The 19,544-nt window shown below is 42.7% G+C and overlaps 1 protein-coding gene across 1 annotated transcript in view; it reads left to right on the top strand.

The window, feature by feature from the left end:
* Tada2a (transcriptional adaptor 2A) overlaps positions 1-19,544 on the top strand; it is a 51,423-nt gene that overhangs the window by 10,296 nt on the left and 21,583 nt on the right. Inside the window, exons 4-8 of the mRNA XM_021212147.2 lie at positions 1,639-1,698; positions 9,815-9,906; positions 13,457-13,614; positions 15,532-15,620; positions 16,714-16,786. Of these exons, the coding sequence (XP_021067806.1) occupies positions 1,639-1,698; positions 9,815-9,906; positions 13,457-13,614; positions 15,532-15,620; positions 16,714-16,786 (472 nt within the window). The remainder of the gene's footprint in view (positions 1-1,638; positions 1,699-9,814; positions 9,907-13,456; positions 13,615-15,531; positions 15,621-16,713; positions 16,787-19,544) is intronic.

The following is a 19,544-nucleotide window of genomic DNA, read 5'->3' as shown; positions in this document are numbered from 1 at the left end:
AAAAAAAAAAAAAAAAAAAAAAAAAAAAAAAAGAGTATATATTAGAATCCCAGTACTCAGGTAGATGCCATTTCTGTGCCAGAGACAGGGTTCTGAGTTCAAGGCCAGCCTGCTCTACAGAGTACCAGGACAGCCAAGGCTACATAGAGATACCCTGTCTTGAAAAACCAAAAAACTTTAAAAAAAAGTTTATGTACTGGGCATGGGGTGCACTTTGGGAGAATGGACAGGAGGAGAGAAGATGAAGTCAGCCTGGACTACATAGCAGAATTCTTCTCAGTATACCAAAAACAAGGAAAAAAAAAAACAAAACCAATGGCTTTAAGACTACAGTTATGTCCATCAGGTTGGTAGTGGCAGTAAAGGCCTGTAATTTCAGAACTTGGAAAGCAGAGAGAGGAAGAGGAGGACTTCAAGGCCAGACTGGACTACTTGAAGTTCTTGAGTTCTTGCCTCACCTTTGGGAGGCTGAGCTAGAGCCAAAGCCTAGGCCTAGGTTTGAACCTTGGGCTTTGGTTGGCAGAGCCTACACCCCTTGGCCATGTAGCTTGGAATCTACTTCCCAAGCTTGGGGTGAGCGATGAAAGGCAGACGGCTGAGTTTGCTTTGGCATCTTGGGCTTGATGGCCCGAGGCTTCACAAGGAAGGGCCTTGATGGCCTCTGCGCTGCACTCACTGCCTTTGCATTGTTGGCCTGCATCTTTTTTAGGCCTTTTTAGTTGCGCTTCTTGGCAAAAGCTCATGTTCCACAGGAGCTTGGGGTCAACCCTCTTAAAAGAGATTCGTATCTTTGTGACCAGGGTTACTTGATGCCATTTCTGTGCCATTTGTGGGACTGGTTGTGTGTGGTGTAGTTAACCATGTCTGCACAGTAACTTGGCTCCCGCAGCACCTGGGACCAGAAGAGAAAGAACTACTTTTGGTGTTTTAAGACAGGGTCTCAGGGCTGGTGAGATGGCTCAGTGGGTAAGAGCACATGACTGTTATTCCAAAGGTCCGGAGTTCAAATCCCAGCAACCACATGGTGGCTCATAACCATCCGTAACAAGATCTGACGCCCTCTTCTGGAGTGTCTGAAGACAGCTACAGTGTACTTACATATAATAAATAAATAAATCTTTAAAAAAAACAAAAGACAGGGTCTCTACATAGCCATAGCTGCTCTGGGACTCACTGTGCATGTAGACCAGTCTGGTCCCAAACTGATCCGCCTCTGCCTCCCGAAAGCTGGGATTAAAGGCGTGTGCTACCATGCCTGGCTTTCATCTTTATTTTTAAGATTGATTGATTGATTTAATGTAAATGAGTTCAATGTCTCATCGGATCCCATTACAGATGGTTGTGAGCCACCATGTAGTTGCTGGGAATTGAACTCAGGACCTCTGAAAGAGCAGTCAAATGCTCTGCTGAGCCCCTTATTTTGATTTTTGAGAGCATGGTCTCTAGCACACCTAGAACTGGCTGTATAGCTGAGTGAGGATGACCTTGAACTCTTGATTCTTCGAGCTCCTTCCAAGTGCTGGGGTTGAATCTGGTGCTGTATGTGTAAGTGCACTACCACCTGAGCCTCATCCCCAGCCCTAAGAACGCACTTTCTTAAAGTAGCTTTTAGTAATTTAACTTTTTTTTTCTTCACAGTGTTTCACTCGAGGATTTGAGTACAAGAAACATCAGAGTGATCATACTTACGAAATAATGGTAATGATGGCATTAATGGAAACTTTCATTCCTTTTTCAAGTATTTAGACTGAGAACTAAGTTTCCTTCTCCATGTGTCTCTGTCCTTTTTCTCTTCTGAATTTGATAATTATTTAGTAGCCTTTTTAGTTCTTTGTAAACTATTAAAACATTTAAATATAAAAATGGCTGGAGAGCTGGCTCAGCAGTTAAGAGCACTGGTTGTTCTTCCAGGCAACCTGAGTTCAATTCCCAGCACTCACATGGTAGCTCACATCTGTCTATAACTCCAGTTCCAGAGGATCTGATACCCTCGTACAGAACTGCAGGCAAAATACCAATGCACATGAAGTAAAAAAAAAAAAAAAGCCCACTATAATAAATAAAGAAGCCCGTTAGAATAAGTAAACAAATAAATAAACTAACAAATAATAGCTTAACAGAGCTGGGCAGTGTGGCTCCTGCCTGTGACCCCAGTGTTTAGGAGGGTTGCCATGAGTTCAAGGCGAGTGAGGGAATACAGTGTGCGGTGGTTTACATGAGACTGACCCCAGGCCTTTGAGTACTTCATCTCCATTTGTTAGCTATTAGGGAAGTAACATCTGTTGCTGTGATGAAACACCATGACCAAGGCAACTTATACAAGGCAGGGTTTATTTGGGGCTAACAGTTTTCAGAGGATTAGGAGTCCATCCATCACGTTGAGCATAACTCTAGGCAGGCAGGCCTGGCACAGAAGTTACAGCTGAGAGCCCATATCCTGGTCCATAAACAGGAAGCAGAGAGATGGGGGTGACAGGAGACTTGAAACCTTGTGCCCACCTCCAGTGACAAACCTCTTCCAACAAAGGCCACACCCTCTATTCCTTCCCAAACAGCCACCAAATAGGTACCAAGTATTCAGATGTCTGAGACTTAAGGGACTCATTTTCATTCAAACTACTATACCCTGTCTCAACAAACCAACAAATAATCGGGCTAGAAAGTTGGCCTGTCAGTTTTGAATGCCACTCTTCTTGAGGACTGGAATTCAGTTCTCAGCCCTGAATCTAGGCAACACATCTCCCTAGAACTGCAGCTCTAGGGAGACCTGATCCCGACTTTACCGCATACCACTCCTGGACTCCATAGATACCTCACTCATATGTGCACAGGAATGTGTGTACTCACCTGTGCACGTGCGCACGGACACACACACACACACACACACACACACACATACAAAATCATTGAAAATAAAATAAATCTTAAAAAAAAAAAATCAAAGAAGATAAGAAGAATTTGAAGAGACAAACTAATTAATAGGCCAGAAAAGACTTTACTCCAATTGAGTACTGGCATTGCCACCTTTATAGAAAGAGTACTGCCACTCTTCCAGCCCTGGCCAGTTCAGTAAGCCAACGTGGATAATCAGGTGTCTCCATGGGTCTATGTACTGTGTTAAAATAGTTATGTCTGTGGGCTAGAGAGATGGCTCAGCAGTGAAGAGCACTAGTTGTTTTTCCAGAGGTCCTGAGTTCAATTCCCAGCAGCCAAGTGGTGGCTCACAATCATATATAATAGGATCTGATGCCCTCTTCTGGCACACAGGTGTAAATGCAGATAGAGCACTCATGTACATAAATAAATATTTAAAAAAGGAAAAAAAAAAAAATAGTTGTCTGGATCCTGGGGAATCTAGCTCAGTGGCAGAGCCCTTCCCTAGTGTACACCAGACTTTGGATTTGATCTCTGGCACTTCAGGGCAAGTTCTGTGTTTTCAGATCACTTAAAACAACTAAAACAAGTTTTCGACACAGCCTCTGGTACAGTTTTTCTTTCAGTAGTAATCTCATAGTATAGATAAATCATTCAGCACTGTATTAGTTTTCTACAGTTGCTGTTATAAATTATGAAAAATTAAGTGGCTTAAGACACACAGATTTATTCTTGCACAGTTCAGCAGATCAGCAGAGCAGTGGGCTTACTGGTTTGTGTCAGGTCTTGAGAGGCTGAAATTGGGGTGTTTAGCCAGCCTGGGCATTTATTATCTTGATACCTGGGAGGAGAATTATTCTTGGTTCATTCAGGTCATTGGCAGAATTTACTGTTTCCTTACAGGCTTGATGGCTGTTGGCCAGAGTTTGTTCTTGGCGTTTAGAGGCTGCCTGGCTTCTAGCCCCCCTTTTGCCATCTCCAAAGCCACTGACACTGGGAGCCCTTGAGGCCTGCTGATGAAGTGCTTGAGCCTTTGACCTGCTGCTTTATTCTGCTTACTCTCATTCTTCTGTCTTCCTTTAATACTTATAAGAAGTTTTAAGTTTTTTAATAATTTATTTTATGTGTTCTGGTTGCATATGTCTGTGCGCCATGCAGTGCCTGGTGCTCCTGGAGGTCAGAAGAGGATGTCAAGTCCTCTGCACAGTTGTAAACCACAGTATGGATTCTGGGAACTGAACCCAGGGCCTCTGAAAGATAGCCAGTGTTCTTACCACTAAACCATCTCTCCAGCTCCTCTCGAAGACTTTTAATACTTAGGATTTCGTTGGGCTCACCTAGATAAACTAGACTTGTCTCTACTGTGCTAGTTGATAGGAATTTTAATTCTATCTGCAGAATCTTTAATTTTAAAAAATTTTAAATGCAGTACCTAGTACATGGTTAAAGAAGAGACAGGAATTTTGGAAGAAATACAGAATATGTTTAGAATTCTGCCTTCTATGTAATTCACAACACATTTATGTGTATTTTATAAAAGATTAGAAAGAAGCTGGGTGTGGTAGTGCACACCTTTAATCCCAGCACTCAGGAAGCTGAGGCAGGTGGATCTCTGAGTTTGAGGCCAGCCTGGTTTACATATTGAGCTCCAAGCCAGAGTCCTGGGTTCCATCCTTACTGCCACATAAAACCAGACATAGTGGTACACAGGAAGGACCTGGGAACACTTGGGAAATTAAGCCAGAATGACCAGTAGTTAAAGGGGTTTCTCATTTTCTACATGGGAAATTTGAGGCTAGCCAGGGCTACATAAGACCCTGTTTCAAAAGCAAAATAAAACAAAAGCATTCAGAAAGAAAATCGACATGAATTTGATCATTTGTTGGCTCCTGCTACTGTACCGGCGCCTTCAATACTAGGAGTCATGTTCCAGACTATAATCAATTAGTCAAAGAAAAGCAACTTAGAGTTTTGGGAGAGCAACTAGCTGCCTTCCCTTACATTTTCCAGTCTCTCCTTTTAAAAATATTTATTTTTATTACTTTTAATTATATGTCGGTGTATGTGCTTGCATGTGGGTATGCACATGTGAGTTCAGATGCCAGCTTAGGCCAGAGACATCTGATCATTTGGAGCTGGAGTTACAGTTGTGAGGCACTTGACATGGGTTCTGGTGACCAAGTTCAGGCCCTCTGGAAGAGTAGCAAGTGCTCTTCCAGGCAGTCGTTTCTCCAGCCTGAAGACTCTTTTTAATTTCTAAGTTTTTTTAGTACAGGGTCTCATGTAGCTCAGGCTGGCTTCACACGTGTTATGTAGCCAAGGATGGCCTTGAATCTCTGATCTTTCTACCTCTACCTCCAATGGTATCTCGTATTCACTGATTGGAACAATAACCAAAATGTTCCCCTTTTGTCAACTGCACATTGAATGAAGGGTTGTAGAGTTAATCAGAGCAGCTTCGGATTTGAGTTCATTTCACCAAAGTTACTATATCTTCAGAAAATTGATTAATGTTTTCAAATCCACATAAAAACGTCTAGACTCAAATTTTGTTATTTATTTTATTTATTTTTCTGGTGCAGGGTTTGGATCACATGCTACTATTGAGCTATGTCTCAAAATTTAATCATTTGGAATGGTAAAATAACCCTTATGGGGTAATTTTATGGCTTGGGTAGATTGTAGCCTTGGTCAGCCACTGGAGGAAAGACGATGTGAGCTCTCCTTAGCTATTCTGGTTGCCACATCGTCCACACAGTGCTAAAAACACTGTTTCACTTTAGCCAAGTCCTCCTAGTTCTTATTACATCATCCTTCCTCACATGCTCACCACCCATACAAACACCTTTCAGCGGTCTGAACTTAGGGGAGCCTCTGGAGACTTCCGAAACTCCCTAGCTTTTATTAGCCAATCTTAGCTGTTCCAACAGATCTTCCCTTCTGTAGAAGTGATGACCAGCTTTTGGCTTTCTTCACTCTAAGCCTCTAAATTCTTGATTCCTTGCAGCGTGAAGCATCTGATAGCTTTAAACAGTCTCAGTGCTTTTCTCATCTCACAGTGCTGCATTTTTGGGAGTTACTCATGCTGTGGTGGGTGGTGCATTCATAGATTTCTGAATTCTGTAGCTATTTTTGTCTTATAACTCTTAGGACATTGAGCAAGAGAAGGCAGCTCCTCTACCACACCCTTTATGACAGTAATTCTTAAACTCTATTACCTGGGAGCTTCATAGAACTGTAGATTTCTAGGTCTCATTGTTAGAGATTCAGACCCAATGTTGGGTCAAGGGTTTGAATAACATTGAACCTGAAGGAGAAGAAAGAAAAGGAAGAAGAAGAGGAGGAGGAGGAATGGGGGATGAGGAGGAAGATGAAGATAAAGAACAAGATAAAGACAAAGAAGATGCCTCCACTACCGCCCTCCTCCCCCTCTTTTTCTTCAAGTTCAGTGTTTATAATGTGGAAAATTTGGATTAGAATATTAGTTGGCAAGGGTAATCAGTCTAAAACGACAGGCCTTTTAACTAATGTGTGACTTTTCATACTTGCATGTCTTTAAGGTGCTGGCCAGGATGAATGTAATTAGTATGAGTTTAATACATGCATGATCTCTGTAATTTCCCTCTCAGATCTCATGATAAGCTCGTATGGTAGAGTAGATCAAAATGTGTTGCTTGTGATTTTACTAATAGGACAGATTTTATGGTCACCAACAGAAGCTATGACAAGTTGTAAATGCCTATGGAATCGAAAAGGCTCTTATATTATTTTCCTGGTTTTTTTTTTGTTTGTTTGTTTGTTTGTTTTTCTCGAAACAGGGTTTCTCTGTATAGCCCTGGCTGTCCTGGAATACACTTTGTAGCCAGGCTGGCCTTGAACTCAGAAATCCACCTGCCTCTGCCTCCCGAGTGCTGGGATTAAAGGCACTCGCACCACCACGCCTGGCTTTTTTGTTTTTTGTTTTTTGTTTTTTGTTTTTTGTTTTTTTTTTGAGACGGGGTTTTTCTGTATACCCCTGGCTGTCCTGGAACTCACTTTGTAGACCAGGCTGGCCTCGAACTCAGAAATCCACCTGCCTCTGCCTCCCAAGTGCTGGGATTAAAGGCATGTGCCACCATGCCCGGCCCTGTTTTACTTTTATTGTGGAAATTTTCAAACATACATGAAAGCGAATAGTGCTTAGTTCTTTATTTTATATTGCTCCCTGAAAACTTTGTGGCTTAAACTAGAAACTGCTTTTTTTCCTCCCACAATTGCTGTGGCTCAGGAACTCAGATGAGGCCCAGAGCAGTTGGTCCTCAGCTCTGCATCCTGGACTTGTGAGTCCCACATGCCTTTCCCTAGTCCTCTGGCACAGCATCACGAGGGCTGCCTTTTACTCTCCTAACCGCCACTCCACCCAAGACCTGGCTGTTCTGAGTTGTCTCCAGCCACGGCCCTTCATGAAGCCTCTCTTCGTCTTCACCACTACGGTAGCTTGTTTACTTGGAGGCTCAATATAAAAATAGCAGCTACTAAGCCCAGCCCGTGTTAAGTGAGGATTCTGGGCTTATCAGTAGGAAACATTGAATCCATGTACCTCGTAGAGTAATTTCCACTTTTCTGTCACCAGCTTTTTTTCTAAGATGTATTTATTTTTATGCTATGTGGATGGGTATTCTGCCTGCATGTATCCATGCACCATGTATACACCAGAGCAGTTGGTGCACAGAGGCCAGGGGGCGTTAGATTTTCTGGAACTGGAGTAGCAGTGGTTGGGAACTGCTATGTGCGTGCTAGAAATCAAACCTAGGTTCCCTGGAAGAAGAGCCAGTGCTTACCACTGCGCCATCCCTCCATGTCTTAAGTAATAGCAGTCCCTTTTCATGTTCACTTTGCAGAATCTTTAATTACTAAGTGATCCTCCATTGCATATCCATCTTCTTTTTATGGACCCCTTGCACTCTGCCCAGATAGGGAGCTCTTGTAAGTAAAACTATTGTAAGCATTCTTAGGTATTGCTTTCTGTATTCATAGATTTTTGTTCTTCCTGAGTAAATAGCCCAGGTATAATTAGTAGAATGTATTGTTGAACTTTCAAAGAAATGACTAGAACATCTTCCCACATGGTTATGTATATTACACCTGTTGATTGTTTTACAAACTCGCTAATGTTTGGCATTATCATCTTATATCTTGGTGGGTATAGCATAGTGTTTTGTTTGTTACTGTTTTCTGAGACAGTCTTGCTATGGAACCCAGGCTGGCCTCAAACTCACAGTGATCATTTTGCCTCAGTCTCCAAGTGCTGAGGTTATAGGCATGCACTGCGGCCCACTCCCCACTTTTGATTTATTTATTCTTTTTTAATTTGTATTTTTAATTGTGTGTATGTACATGTGTGCCCACGGAGGCTGGAGATGTCACATGCCCCTAGAGTTGGGATAATAGTACCTGAGAGCTTCCCAGTGTGTGTGATGGAGCAACCTCAGGGTCTCTGCAGTAGCACTGGGGTTCTCGAAGTCTGAGTCATTCCCCAGCCCCGATCTCTTCTGGAGGTAAAAACTTCACTGATTTATTTTCCAGGAGAAGTCTCTCTGTAGCCTTGGCTGTCCTAGATTTGCTACATTGGCTTAAGCTAGCCTCAGTGTTCTGTCCTTATACCTCAGCTTTCTAATTGCTGGATCACAGGCATTTGCTGCCCTACCCACTTGATATTATTCTGCTTGCTTGTTTGAGAAAAGGTCTGCCTTACTGTATATCTCTGACTGGCCAGCATCTTGCTGTGTAGAATAAACTGTCCTCAGACCGTGGCAAGCGCTGTCTTAGTGCTGGGATTACAGCTGTGTGCCATCACTTGTAACCAGTTTGTTTTGAGATAAGCATAAAGTCCACACATCTCAGTCTACCTATTGCTTGCCTTTTGATTACCTTTTGTTTTGTGTGGTTCTTTTTTTCTTTTTTAAAGATTTATTTATTTATTATATGTAAGTACACTGTAGCTGTCTTCAGACACTCCAGAAGAGGGCGTCAGATCTTGTTACGGATGGTTATGAGCCACCATGGGGTTGCTGGAATTTGAACTCCGGACCTTTGGAAGAGCCATCTCACCAGCCCCCTTGTGTGGTTCTTTTACCTCTTGTTTTTTTGAGACAGGTTTCTCTTTGTAGTCTTGGCTGTATAGTCCTGGAACTTCCTCTGTAGACCAGGCTGGCCTAGAACTTAGAGATCTACCTACCTCTGCCTCCCAAGTGCTGGAATTGAAGGTGTGTACCACCATGCTTGACTTTTTTTTTTTAAAGTGATTTCCTTTTAAATGATTTTTAAGTGTGTGCACCTGTGTACACATGTGAATCAGGTGCTTGTGGAGGCTAAAGGTGTTAGATCTCCTGGAGCTGGAATTACAGATGATTTTTAGCTATCTGACATAGCTGCTAGAAACCTAAGTCTGGTCCTCTAGCAGAGCAGAATGCACTCCAGACTGATGAACAATAAACATTATCACCCATAATTAACTATATTGCGCATCCAGAAACATAGTCTTTTCAGAAAAAAACAATTTAAACATAGCTATGTTTTACTGGAGAATGTAGTAGCTGATGGAGGTAGGGATGGAAGAGGTGGAAAGTAATAATGTATCTGATGATGGCAGTCTTTGTATGGAGGGGCATGGTGTGTGTTTACCCATGTGCGTGGTGGTATGCATGTATACATGTGCACCTATATGTGGAGGCCAGAACTTGGGATCAGGTGTCTCCCTCCCTGCAGGACTTCCCACCTTTGACTTTGAGAAAGGGTATCTCACTGAACCTGCAGTCAGTGATCCTGCCTGCTTCTCGCTGGGATTACAGATGTGCACTGCCACACATGGTGCTCTCTTTTTAAACCACATACTATATAGTTGGAACTCCTGCATGCTGCTTCTATCCCTGTTCCTAACCAAATCTATTTTTCTCCTTAGACCTCAGACTTCCCTGTTCTTGATCCCAGCTGGACAGCACAAGAAGAAATGGCTCTTTTAGAAGCTGTAATGGACTGCGGCTTTGGAAATTGGTAAGAATTTAGTACTGAGTATTCCTATTCTCATAGGCTCAAGAGAAGCCACTGTTGAAACTTAAAAGGAGAGAACTTAGAAATGGAAAAGCTGTGCTGCTTCCTTGATGACCGAAGATTCGGAAACAAGTTCCCGTCCATGTACATGTCTTCTGGCCCGAAACATCCCGGAGTGCACCGTGCTTAGTGGTTTCATGGCTGAGCAGCTCTCTGAGGTTACTTTGGATACATCAACACCAAGATTGTTCTTCCTGAGTTGTAGAGAAGTATAGGTTACTAATTATTGCTCCCTTCTGGGCAGTAGGTTCCACATTCATTTCAGTGAATAAAACTTGAGGTGGATAATCATAGCTGGCCTGAGGTTGAAGCTTCACAGCTTTCTTAACTGAGTTCTGTCTTTAGCTTTCAGACTGCCTTACCTTAACTTGGTGGTATTAAACAGGACTTAATATTGCCCTAGGATGCAGTTACACTTTTAAAATCTATATGTACATGTCGGGGCTTAGGGTAGGAGTTTGCTTGCCTGTATGTGTGTCAGCTAGAGATTGATACCAAATGCCTTCCTCTTGGTTGCCCTCCAGGTTTGGTTTTTGTTTGTTTGTTTGGTTTTTGTTTTTGAGAGAAGATCTCTCACCTAATCTGGAGGTTGTGGTTTCAACCTGTTTGGGCTGGCTAACAAATCCCCAGGATCTACCTATATCTGCCTCCAAAGGTCTGGAGTTAGAGAAGCAGGCCACATGCCTAGCTTTTACATGTGTGCTGGGATGTTAACTCAGGTCTTTATTCCTGTACAGAGAGCATTTTACCCCCTGGACCATCTCCCATCTTCCAGATTGCATTTTAGCAGCACTCAAGCTGATAATTTTGTGCACTAGACAGCAGATGTTATTAAACGTATTTGCTCATGAAGCACCTGAAACTTGGGGAGTTATATTCTTCTCCTTCGATGTAACTTCTTAGTGAAGGACCCTCTGCTGGATCTTCCCTGATTGCTAGCATTCATCTTCCTTCCTGGTGTTATTAGGTGTGCCACCCTCCCAGGTCAAGAGGAGGACCAGAGTTCAGCACACATTTTGCTTCCATTCATTCATTTAGCACCTACGCATCATAAAACTATGTTGTAGAGAATACCAAAGATGGTAAAAAACTGATCACTGGTGAGCAGCTTACTAGTCATCTTTGCCTGAGGTTTAATTTTTCTCTAAAGTGGGCCAATCCTCCTCGTCTTCCTTCCCTCTTAGCAAAGACTGGGGAAAATTCTATTACTGGACTGGGGGAGGTAACTCAGCGTTAGAGCTTTTGCTTAGCATGTGTGAGGTGTTGGGTTCAGTCTCCATCACCACACCAAAGAATGGAGTTGCTTCTACATCTAGTGTGGAGAAGGAACTGTGCTGGATGGTAAGAGCACAGGAATTTAGGTTCCTGCCCTCATCTAGCCTGTTTGCCAGTTGACTGAAGAACACAGCAGCATAGTCATGCCTTAGGGGAAGGATCACGTATGGGTGATCTTGAGGGGGAAGATGTTCACCTCTGCCTCTGCGTCCCCGGGGAGGGAAGACTCAGCGGCCTCAGTGTGTCTGGATTTGTCTTCTTTAGCAGGGTTATTTTTCTCCTTGGGTCTCTTTTTTTTTTTTCCTATGCTGTGAAATTGAAATAACAGTATCTACAAGGCTAACACCAAGGCGATCTCAAATTCTGTCTGAGTGTTTGTAGCTCAGTCCCATGCATATTCATAGAAAGTCTAGTGGAGAAATGTATGCTTGTGACATTTGTTTTGTATAACATGAAACATCAAAGATAAAATTAGATTTATGAACTTCTTTAGACAGGGTCTCAGTGTAGCCCTGACTGCCCCAGAATGCTATGTAAACCAGGCTGGCCTCAAGTATAAGAGATCCACATAGCCAGGCAGTGGTGGTGCATGCCTTGGGAGGCATAGGCCAGCCTGATCTACAGAGTGAGTTCCAGGACAGCTGGAACTACACAGAGAAACCCTGTCTTGAAAAAACAAACAAAAAAGAGATCTACATGACTCTACCCTCCAAGTGTGTGCCATCATGCCTGGCTTGCACATTTTGCATGTTCCAGTATGCTTTCTGTTGGTATTGATGATCTCTTAAGATTTTTAAAGGCTTATTATTTATTTACGTATTTATTAAATTTATGTGAGTGTGTGTGTGTGTGTGTGTGTGTGTGTGTGTGTGTGTCTATATGAACATTTGTCACTGGTGTTCACATGCCAAGGAGGCCAGAAAAGGAAGTTAGAGGAAGTTATGGTCCACTGAAGGAAATTCTTTAACTGCTGAGCCAGCTGTCCTGTTGTCTTAGTTAGGGTTTTACTGCTGTGAACAGACACCGTAACCATGGCAACTATTATAAGGACAGCATTAAATTGGAACTGGCTTCCAGGTTCAGAGGTTCAATCCATTATCAAGGTGGGAGCATGGCAGCGTTCAGGCAGGCATGACAAGGAGGATTTTTGAGAGGTCTACATCTTCATCTGAAGGACATTAGGAGAAGACTTGCTCTCACGTGGTTAGGAGGAAAGTTTCATTGCCCACCCTCATAGTGACACATTTCCTCCAACAAGGCCACTCCTACTCCAACAAGACCACACCTCCTTATAGTGCTACTCCCTAGGCCAAGCATATTCAAACCACCACACCCGCCCCCTTAAAATTTTTTGTTAAGTCACTTTTATTATGGTGTATGTATATGAACACATGCACGTGGAAGTCAAAGGATAACTTGAAAGAATCACTTCTCTCCTTCCATCTTTTGGAGCGGGCTGTTTCCTTTTAGAAAGTTCTTTCTGTGTAGTCCTGGCTGCCCTGGAACTTGGTATATAGGTCAGGCTGGCCTCGAACTCAGAGATCTTTTAGTCCCCACCTCCCAAGTTCTAAGATTAAAAGGACAAGCCGCCCCACCAGGTCTCTCTCTATATCCCTAGCTGATCTGGAACTGACTGTGGATCATGCTGGCTTCAAACCATAGAGCATGCCTGCTTCTACCTCCTTAGTGTGAGTATTATGGGCATTGTCACCATGTCTGGCTCCAAGGTTTCTTCTTATTTACAGCTATTCTTTCTCTGGCCTACCTCAGGGAAATGTATAGATGATGGTGATGATGACGATTGAAACAGGGTTTCAAGTATCCATCTCAGACTGGCCTTTGAACTTGATATGTAGCCAAAGATCCCCTTGAATTCCTGACCCTTCTGCCTCTGCCTCCTGAATGTTGATTATAGATGTGTACCTCCATGTCTAGGCTTCATATATTCTAAGCAGAAGCACTCAACCAACTGAGTTACATACCCAGCCCAGAAATGTATGATTATTTATAATCATCTTTCTAATGGAAAGAAAAGGTTCCTTTATTGCTTTTCTATCTCGAAGTAGCAGAATTTGGGATATCAGTAGTACGTCTGTCTCACTGGCTTGCTGGCATCTGCTGGTATTGTGTTGATTTGACTGCAAATATGGAATAAACAAACCAAGCTTTCAGTGGTCTATATAAGTAAGAAAGTTCCTCTCTTTCCATGTTTCTCTAGGCAGGATGTGGCTAATCAAATGTGTACCAAAACCAAGGAGGAGTGTGAGAAGCACTACATGAAACATTTCATCAATAACCCTCTGTTTGCATCCACCCTGCTAAACCTGAAGCAAGCTGAGGCAGCCAAAACTGCCGACACAGCCATTCCATTTCACTGTAAGTGCCTGCCTGTTCGGGTAAGAGTTAGTCAGCCCATCCTTGGGCTGTCTCCATAGCTGAGCAGTTTGGTATGATGGCTATTGAGTCAAGACTATGCTATGTCAACGAAGAAGCACATCCCACAGGTCAGAGTTGACGCCTCCTACTCTGCATCTCTTGGAATATATTAGTTAACATTAAAGATTGCTTCTGTAAGGTCACACGGCCAAGAGGAGCCAACGTGTCTATGCTGTTATTTGTTAAAAAAGCCTTATCAATCATTTGGATGGTTGATAATTAGATGCAGGACTTGCTTACCAGGATTCAGTATTGCCTGTGTTAAGTTCAAGAAGTACTTTGTTCCTTTTTTCTTTTTATTTACTTGGTTAGGGCAGTGAAAGCAACCTTTTTTAGTCTTAGATGCCTGTGGGGATCAGTAGGTCTTTTAATGTAGGGTAACCAAAACCTGGTGAGTTAACAGACTACTGTCTTCCAGGAATGGCCCAGAGCATGAGTGACATACATAAATGCTTTCCTGTTGGCCTCCCTTTCCTCACTTCTTAGAAACAACTTTGTTGCTGACTCCTCAGAGGTTGCAATGCCTCCTGTTTGTGTAGTGCTTGGATATTAGCGTTTTCCTGTAGTCCATGAGGCCATGTTTGTTCTTAACAACAACCTAGTAAAATAAATATAACAGATGTTTTTGTGTTACACAAAACTAGGAAACTAAGACATTTTAAAGGTTGAACAATTTGTACAAGGTTGTAAAACTGGTTGTTTGTTTGTTTGGACAGGCTGGCTTCAAATTCAGAGATCGGCCTGCCTCTGCCCACCTCATGCTGGTGGTGGTATTTTATTTTGTGCTGAAACAGAGTTTTTCAAACATAGAATTGTAGGCTGGCACTGGGACACAGTTTGATTGACTTCCAAAGCCAGGATGTTGGACTTCTCAGGTCGATGAGATTTGTAAATTGGGATTGGTGCTGAGATTCAAAGGGAATGGAAGCTGACAGGACACTTGGGGTCTACAGCAACACTGAAGGATCGGGTTTGTGGTTTGTCTTCTCTCACTCTTCATTCATTTGGGGAAAGCAAAACTCAGAGGACCAGGCTCCAGGATGGCTCAGCAGTCAAAGGCACCTGCCACCAAGCCTGACAACCTAAACTCAGTCCCCGGGACCCTCCACACGCATGCCATTGCACATGCCTGCCCACAGAAATACGTGCATATCAGAGGTGGTCCTTAGAGGATTCCTTCAGACTTTGTTTCCTTCATCAGGAAATCAGACTGGGGTAGGTGGGCATGGTGGCATGTGCCTGTAACCCCATGAATGCCACTTGGGAAGCTAAGGCATGGGGATCGTGAGTATGGGAGTAGTGTAGGCTATATAGCGAGTTTGAAATACTGTCTCAGCACAAATAAAAACAGCACCAACACTTGGGTGGTGGATCTCTGAATTTGAGGCCAGCCTGTCCTTCAAGTGAGTTCCAGGGCTGCGTAGAGAGACCCTGTCCCAAAAAGAAAAGCACAAACAAACAGACAAAAACCAGCAAAACAGAGCTATGTTTTTTTTTCATAATTAACTTTTCACTCTATAAAACTTTTACATTTATTCTTGTGGGTCCTTTTTCTCAAAGAAATCTGTTTGAGATGTGGTACCCCACACCTGTAACCTAGTACTCAGCAGGCTGAGGCCACCCTCAACTTCATAGTGATACCCTGCCTTTGTACACTTTGGCCTTGAACTCAACTGTGTAGCTGAATGTGACCTTGATCTCATCCTTCTGCTTTTGACTCTTGGATGCTAGGATTGCAGGCATATGCCATAGTACCCTGAGAAATTCTGGGTTGCTTGTTTGTTTGTTTGTTTTTAAATCCAAAATATGAAGCCATTTATTTGACATTTTCATGCTAATGTTTTGTGTTTGTTCCAGCCGCAGATGACCCTCCCCGGCCTGCCTTTGACTCACTGCTGTCTCGGGACATGGCAGGCTACATGCCAGCGCGGGCAGATTTCATTGAGGTAACAAACATGTGTTTTAGCAGACAATAAGGAGAAACTTACAAGGTTATTATCTCTTACTAAAGGAAGATTAGGATTTTTCAGGCCTGTGAAGTGGCATTTGCTTGTTCCTTTTCCCGCTGTGAGCACTCTTACCTGTTTAGCAGTGACAGTTCTGAGTGAGAGCCGACCTCCTAGGGTATGGTGGTATTGCTCCCACTGACTTCATAGGTGTGAAATGTCTAGTTATCATTCCACAGTGAGGGGTTTTCAAAGGTTGACAAGCCAAGGACCAGGTTACATTTTAAGCTTTTTCGATTATAAAGTTCCTATTGCAGCCAGACTTTAATATTATTCGAAAGTAGCATACAAACATTTTGAGTTTTAGAGAGGCCTGGGTTGTACTGTGAAAGCCTGTCTCAAAAAAACAAACAAACAAACAAAAGCATAGATAATATATAAACAAAACAAAGAGATACAGTTGTCTTCCAATAAAAGTTTATTTCCCAGGCTAAGGGCTGGGTAATGGTTGTATATACATGTGTCCATTCAAACTATGTTCCTTACTTAGTCATGGAATTAAAGAATAACGTGGAAGTAGTGTCAAGTTCTAACTTGCTATTTGAAGTCATCTGCAGTGCTCTTGGAGCTAGGGGTGTCAAACTAGAGCCCAGCCTGCCATACCTAGCCGGGCGTTTTGTTCACAGCAGTGGGAGTGCATAGCCACCCCATAGTCTTCCTTTTCTGGGAACTGTCTTTGAATAGACTGCTCTAACCTTATTGTAGAGTACAAGTCGTATTAGGACTAAACAGATCCCTCAAAAAGTAGTAAAAGGAAAATGAATTCATGCAGAGTACTTGAAGGCCTAATCAAAGATTCTCTTTGGAATGAACAAACTATTAAACATTTTTAAACAATAGGCTTGACTTCACTCTTAGTATTGTGGTATCTCAGCGCTATTTTTCTATAATTTTCCCTTAGACCAGTATCTTTGCCTTTTATCCGATTTAGTACTTAGCAGATATTTTTCTCTTTGCATCTGAAGCATGGCTATTGTAAAGGCATTATTCAAAACTGATGGCTTCCGGTGTTCTTCTCTCTCTCCTCTAACAGGAGTTTGACAATTATGCAGAATGGGACTTAAGAGACATTGATTTTGTTGAAGATGACTCGGACATCTTACATGGTAACATTTATTTTATCAGAGGCTTATTGACTACAAGTATGGATGACACTGTGCTGGATGCTGGAATATAAGGATTAATAAAACATGTACTCTGCCCTTAGCAAATTCAGAACTTTGTGGTTGGACTGGTGACATGGCTCAGTGGTAGAGTATGCCCTAGGCCCAGGGTTGGATTCAGGCACTACAGAAAACCAAAATCTAGTTAAGTTGCTGAATTCACCTTCTTGCCAAGCTTTGGCCTGTCTGACTTGTGATGATAGTAAGAATATAGAACACATAATAGAACTTGGGAGCTATCCAGTCTCTTGGGCTGGAAGCCCACATTGAGGTAGTTGATTAATAGTCCTTGCCTCTTTAGGGAAATAGTACACAGACCTTGGATTTCAATTGTAACTGCAGATACTGTTCACCGTCATTTGTTAATACACAGTTAGGAAATGGTCAAGAGTGTACTTTAGACCAAAATTGGGAGTTCTTATTTCTCAGAACTGTTGATTTTAAATTATATTGTTATTTAGGTATACATTTGTGCTCGTGTGTGTATGCCTGTACACATATATCTGGAAGTCAGATGGCAACCTTGGGAATCATTCTTCAGGTGCTGCCCTATCTTTTTCTTGAGACAGCCTCTCACTCTATACAGAACTTGCCAGGTAGACTAGACTAGATACACAGTGAGCCCTGGGGATATGGCTGTCTCCATCTCCCCAAGAATTACAAGTATATGCCACCAAGCCCAGATTTTCTTTCAAGTGGATTCAGGTTAAGAGCTTTACTGACTGAACTGTTTCCCCAGCTCCCCTTCCCATGTTAGAAATGGAGACAGCGTCTTACATAGCCTAGAGTCTCAAACTTGCCTTATAGCCAAGGATAGTTTTGAACTCCAGATTCTATGGCCAACTCCTGGATGCTGCATTTATTGGGATGCGTCACTTTCCTCCACACTGGAGACTGAGTGTTATGAACTGTATGATACACAAATAACTGCTCTTAAAGAGACTGAGAAGCACTGGAGATCAAGGGTGTGCCTTCCTGGCAGCACACCAGGGCTACCTTGTTTATGGTCTGAGCTCTTACAGTAGCTTTTCTGGCAGCATTAACCATGGCTGACACATGCTGCCCCCAGCAATCACTCAGAACAACAAGTAAAGGAGTCCAGGAGCCCAAGAGACTCGGAGGGAACATTTAAGCATACCTGGCACACAGAGGGGCACAGATTGGTGGGAATCAGGACATTGATTCAAGCTTGGGCTTGCTTCTGAGTCACCGTGGAATCCTGGGCAAGTCCTTGGAGTCCTGTTTCTTTGTGTCCCATATGATTGGTGAAAAATAACACCAATTAGCCAGGGTGTACATGTGTCCAGTGGATGAGGGTGTGCAATGCAGACTGGTGTTATTATTCCATACATTGTACTTCTAATAGAACTGGGCATTAGCAATATTCCTTTCAGACTCCCTCACTCATACTGAAAGGAATTTGGGCTGATGCCAACAAGCTTTCTTTGTGTCACCCAAAGATTTGTGTTGATTCATGGAATTTATCCAATAAAGTCAGCTTTGTAGTCTATTATAGAGTCATGGGTGTAATAGAGTGATAGTTAATTACATTCCAAGTATACCAGAAGATTCCTAACATGGGTCCAGGAAACACATGTCACGTATTGCAATATCTGAGGAAAATAAGGAAGTCCTGCAGTCTCGTAAGTGGCACTGTCTCCTGCCTTGTTGACATAAGCTATTGCTGGTTCAGAAAGAAACAAGAGGACTCATTAAGTCTCTGGTCTTGTGACACTGAGTTTTCCAGGCAGATGCTTAGTGAGCCCACTGGGCTCACCTTTCATCTGTGAAAAAAATCTCTCTAAATATGTAGACAACCCCTTTCTTAAAATGTCCCAGGGTCCTAAACTTATGAGTGGGTTGTCTTCCTGGTTATTGTCCTATAACCCAGGGAAGAGGGTTTGCAGTGCTTCTCAGGGTTGCATGCTAGCGTAGTTTGTGCTCCCTCTGGCTGGTTGGTTTCAGACTAACTCTGTCGCCAAGGCTGACTTAAAACTTGCACTGTGGATCAGGTTGTCCTGGAATCCTGTTGTGTCCGTCTGTTTTCAAGAGCTGATACTTCATTCATGTGCCATCATGCCAAACTTGCATGCCAGCCATCTCTCTGTGAAACTTCACTTTATCAAGGCCCCTCTGCCAGCCATGGGCCCCCTTTATTCTCCACAGTGTATTTCTTTTTTTTTTTTTTTTTAAGATTTATTTATTTATTATATGTAAGTACACTGTAGCTGTCTTCAGACACTCCAGAAGAGGGAGTCAGATCTTGTTACGGATGGTTATGAGCCACCATGTGGTTGTTGGGATTTGAACTCCGGACCTTCGGAAGAGCAGTCGGGTGCTCTTACCCACTGAGCCATCTCACCAGCCCCACAGTGTATTTCTTCTATTTAAATTCCCATCTTTTAGACCAGAGGTCCAGCAGATCTTTCTGCATTCACTTGTTACTGTCTCTCATTTTATAGAAATCCAGTTGTATATGCATAGGTGGTTAGATAGAAATGCTATAATAATACTAACATTAATACTACTAATAATAGCTAAGATATATTTCATTTACTGTTTGCCAGGTACCATTTTAAGTCCTTCACGTGTATGAATTTTTTTTCTATTGGACCAGGGTTTTGCTATGTAACCCAAGCTGCTCCCAAACTCTTTTTTTTTCTGCTTTAGCTTACTGCATGGCTTATGGGCATGCACCACT

The sequence above is a fragment of the Mus pahari genome, chromosome 14, assembly GCF_900095145.1.
Source record: "Mus pahari chromosome 14, PAHARI_EIJ_v1.1, whole genome shotgun sequence".
NCBI classification, from domain to species: Eukaryota; Metazoa; Chordata; class Mammalia; order Rodentia; family Muridae; genus Mus; species Mus pahari.
This window is presented reverse-complemented; position numbering and strand designations above follow the sequence as displayed.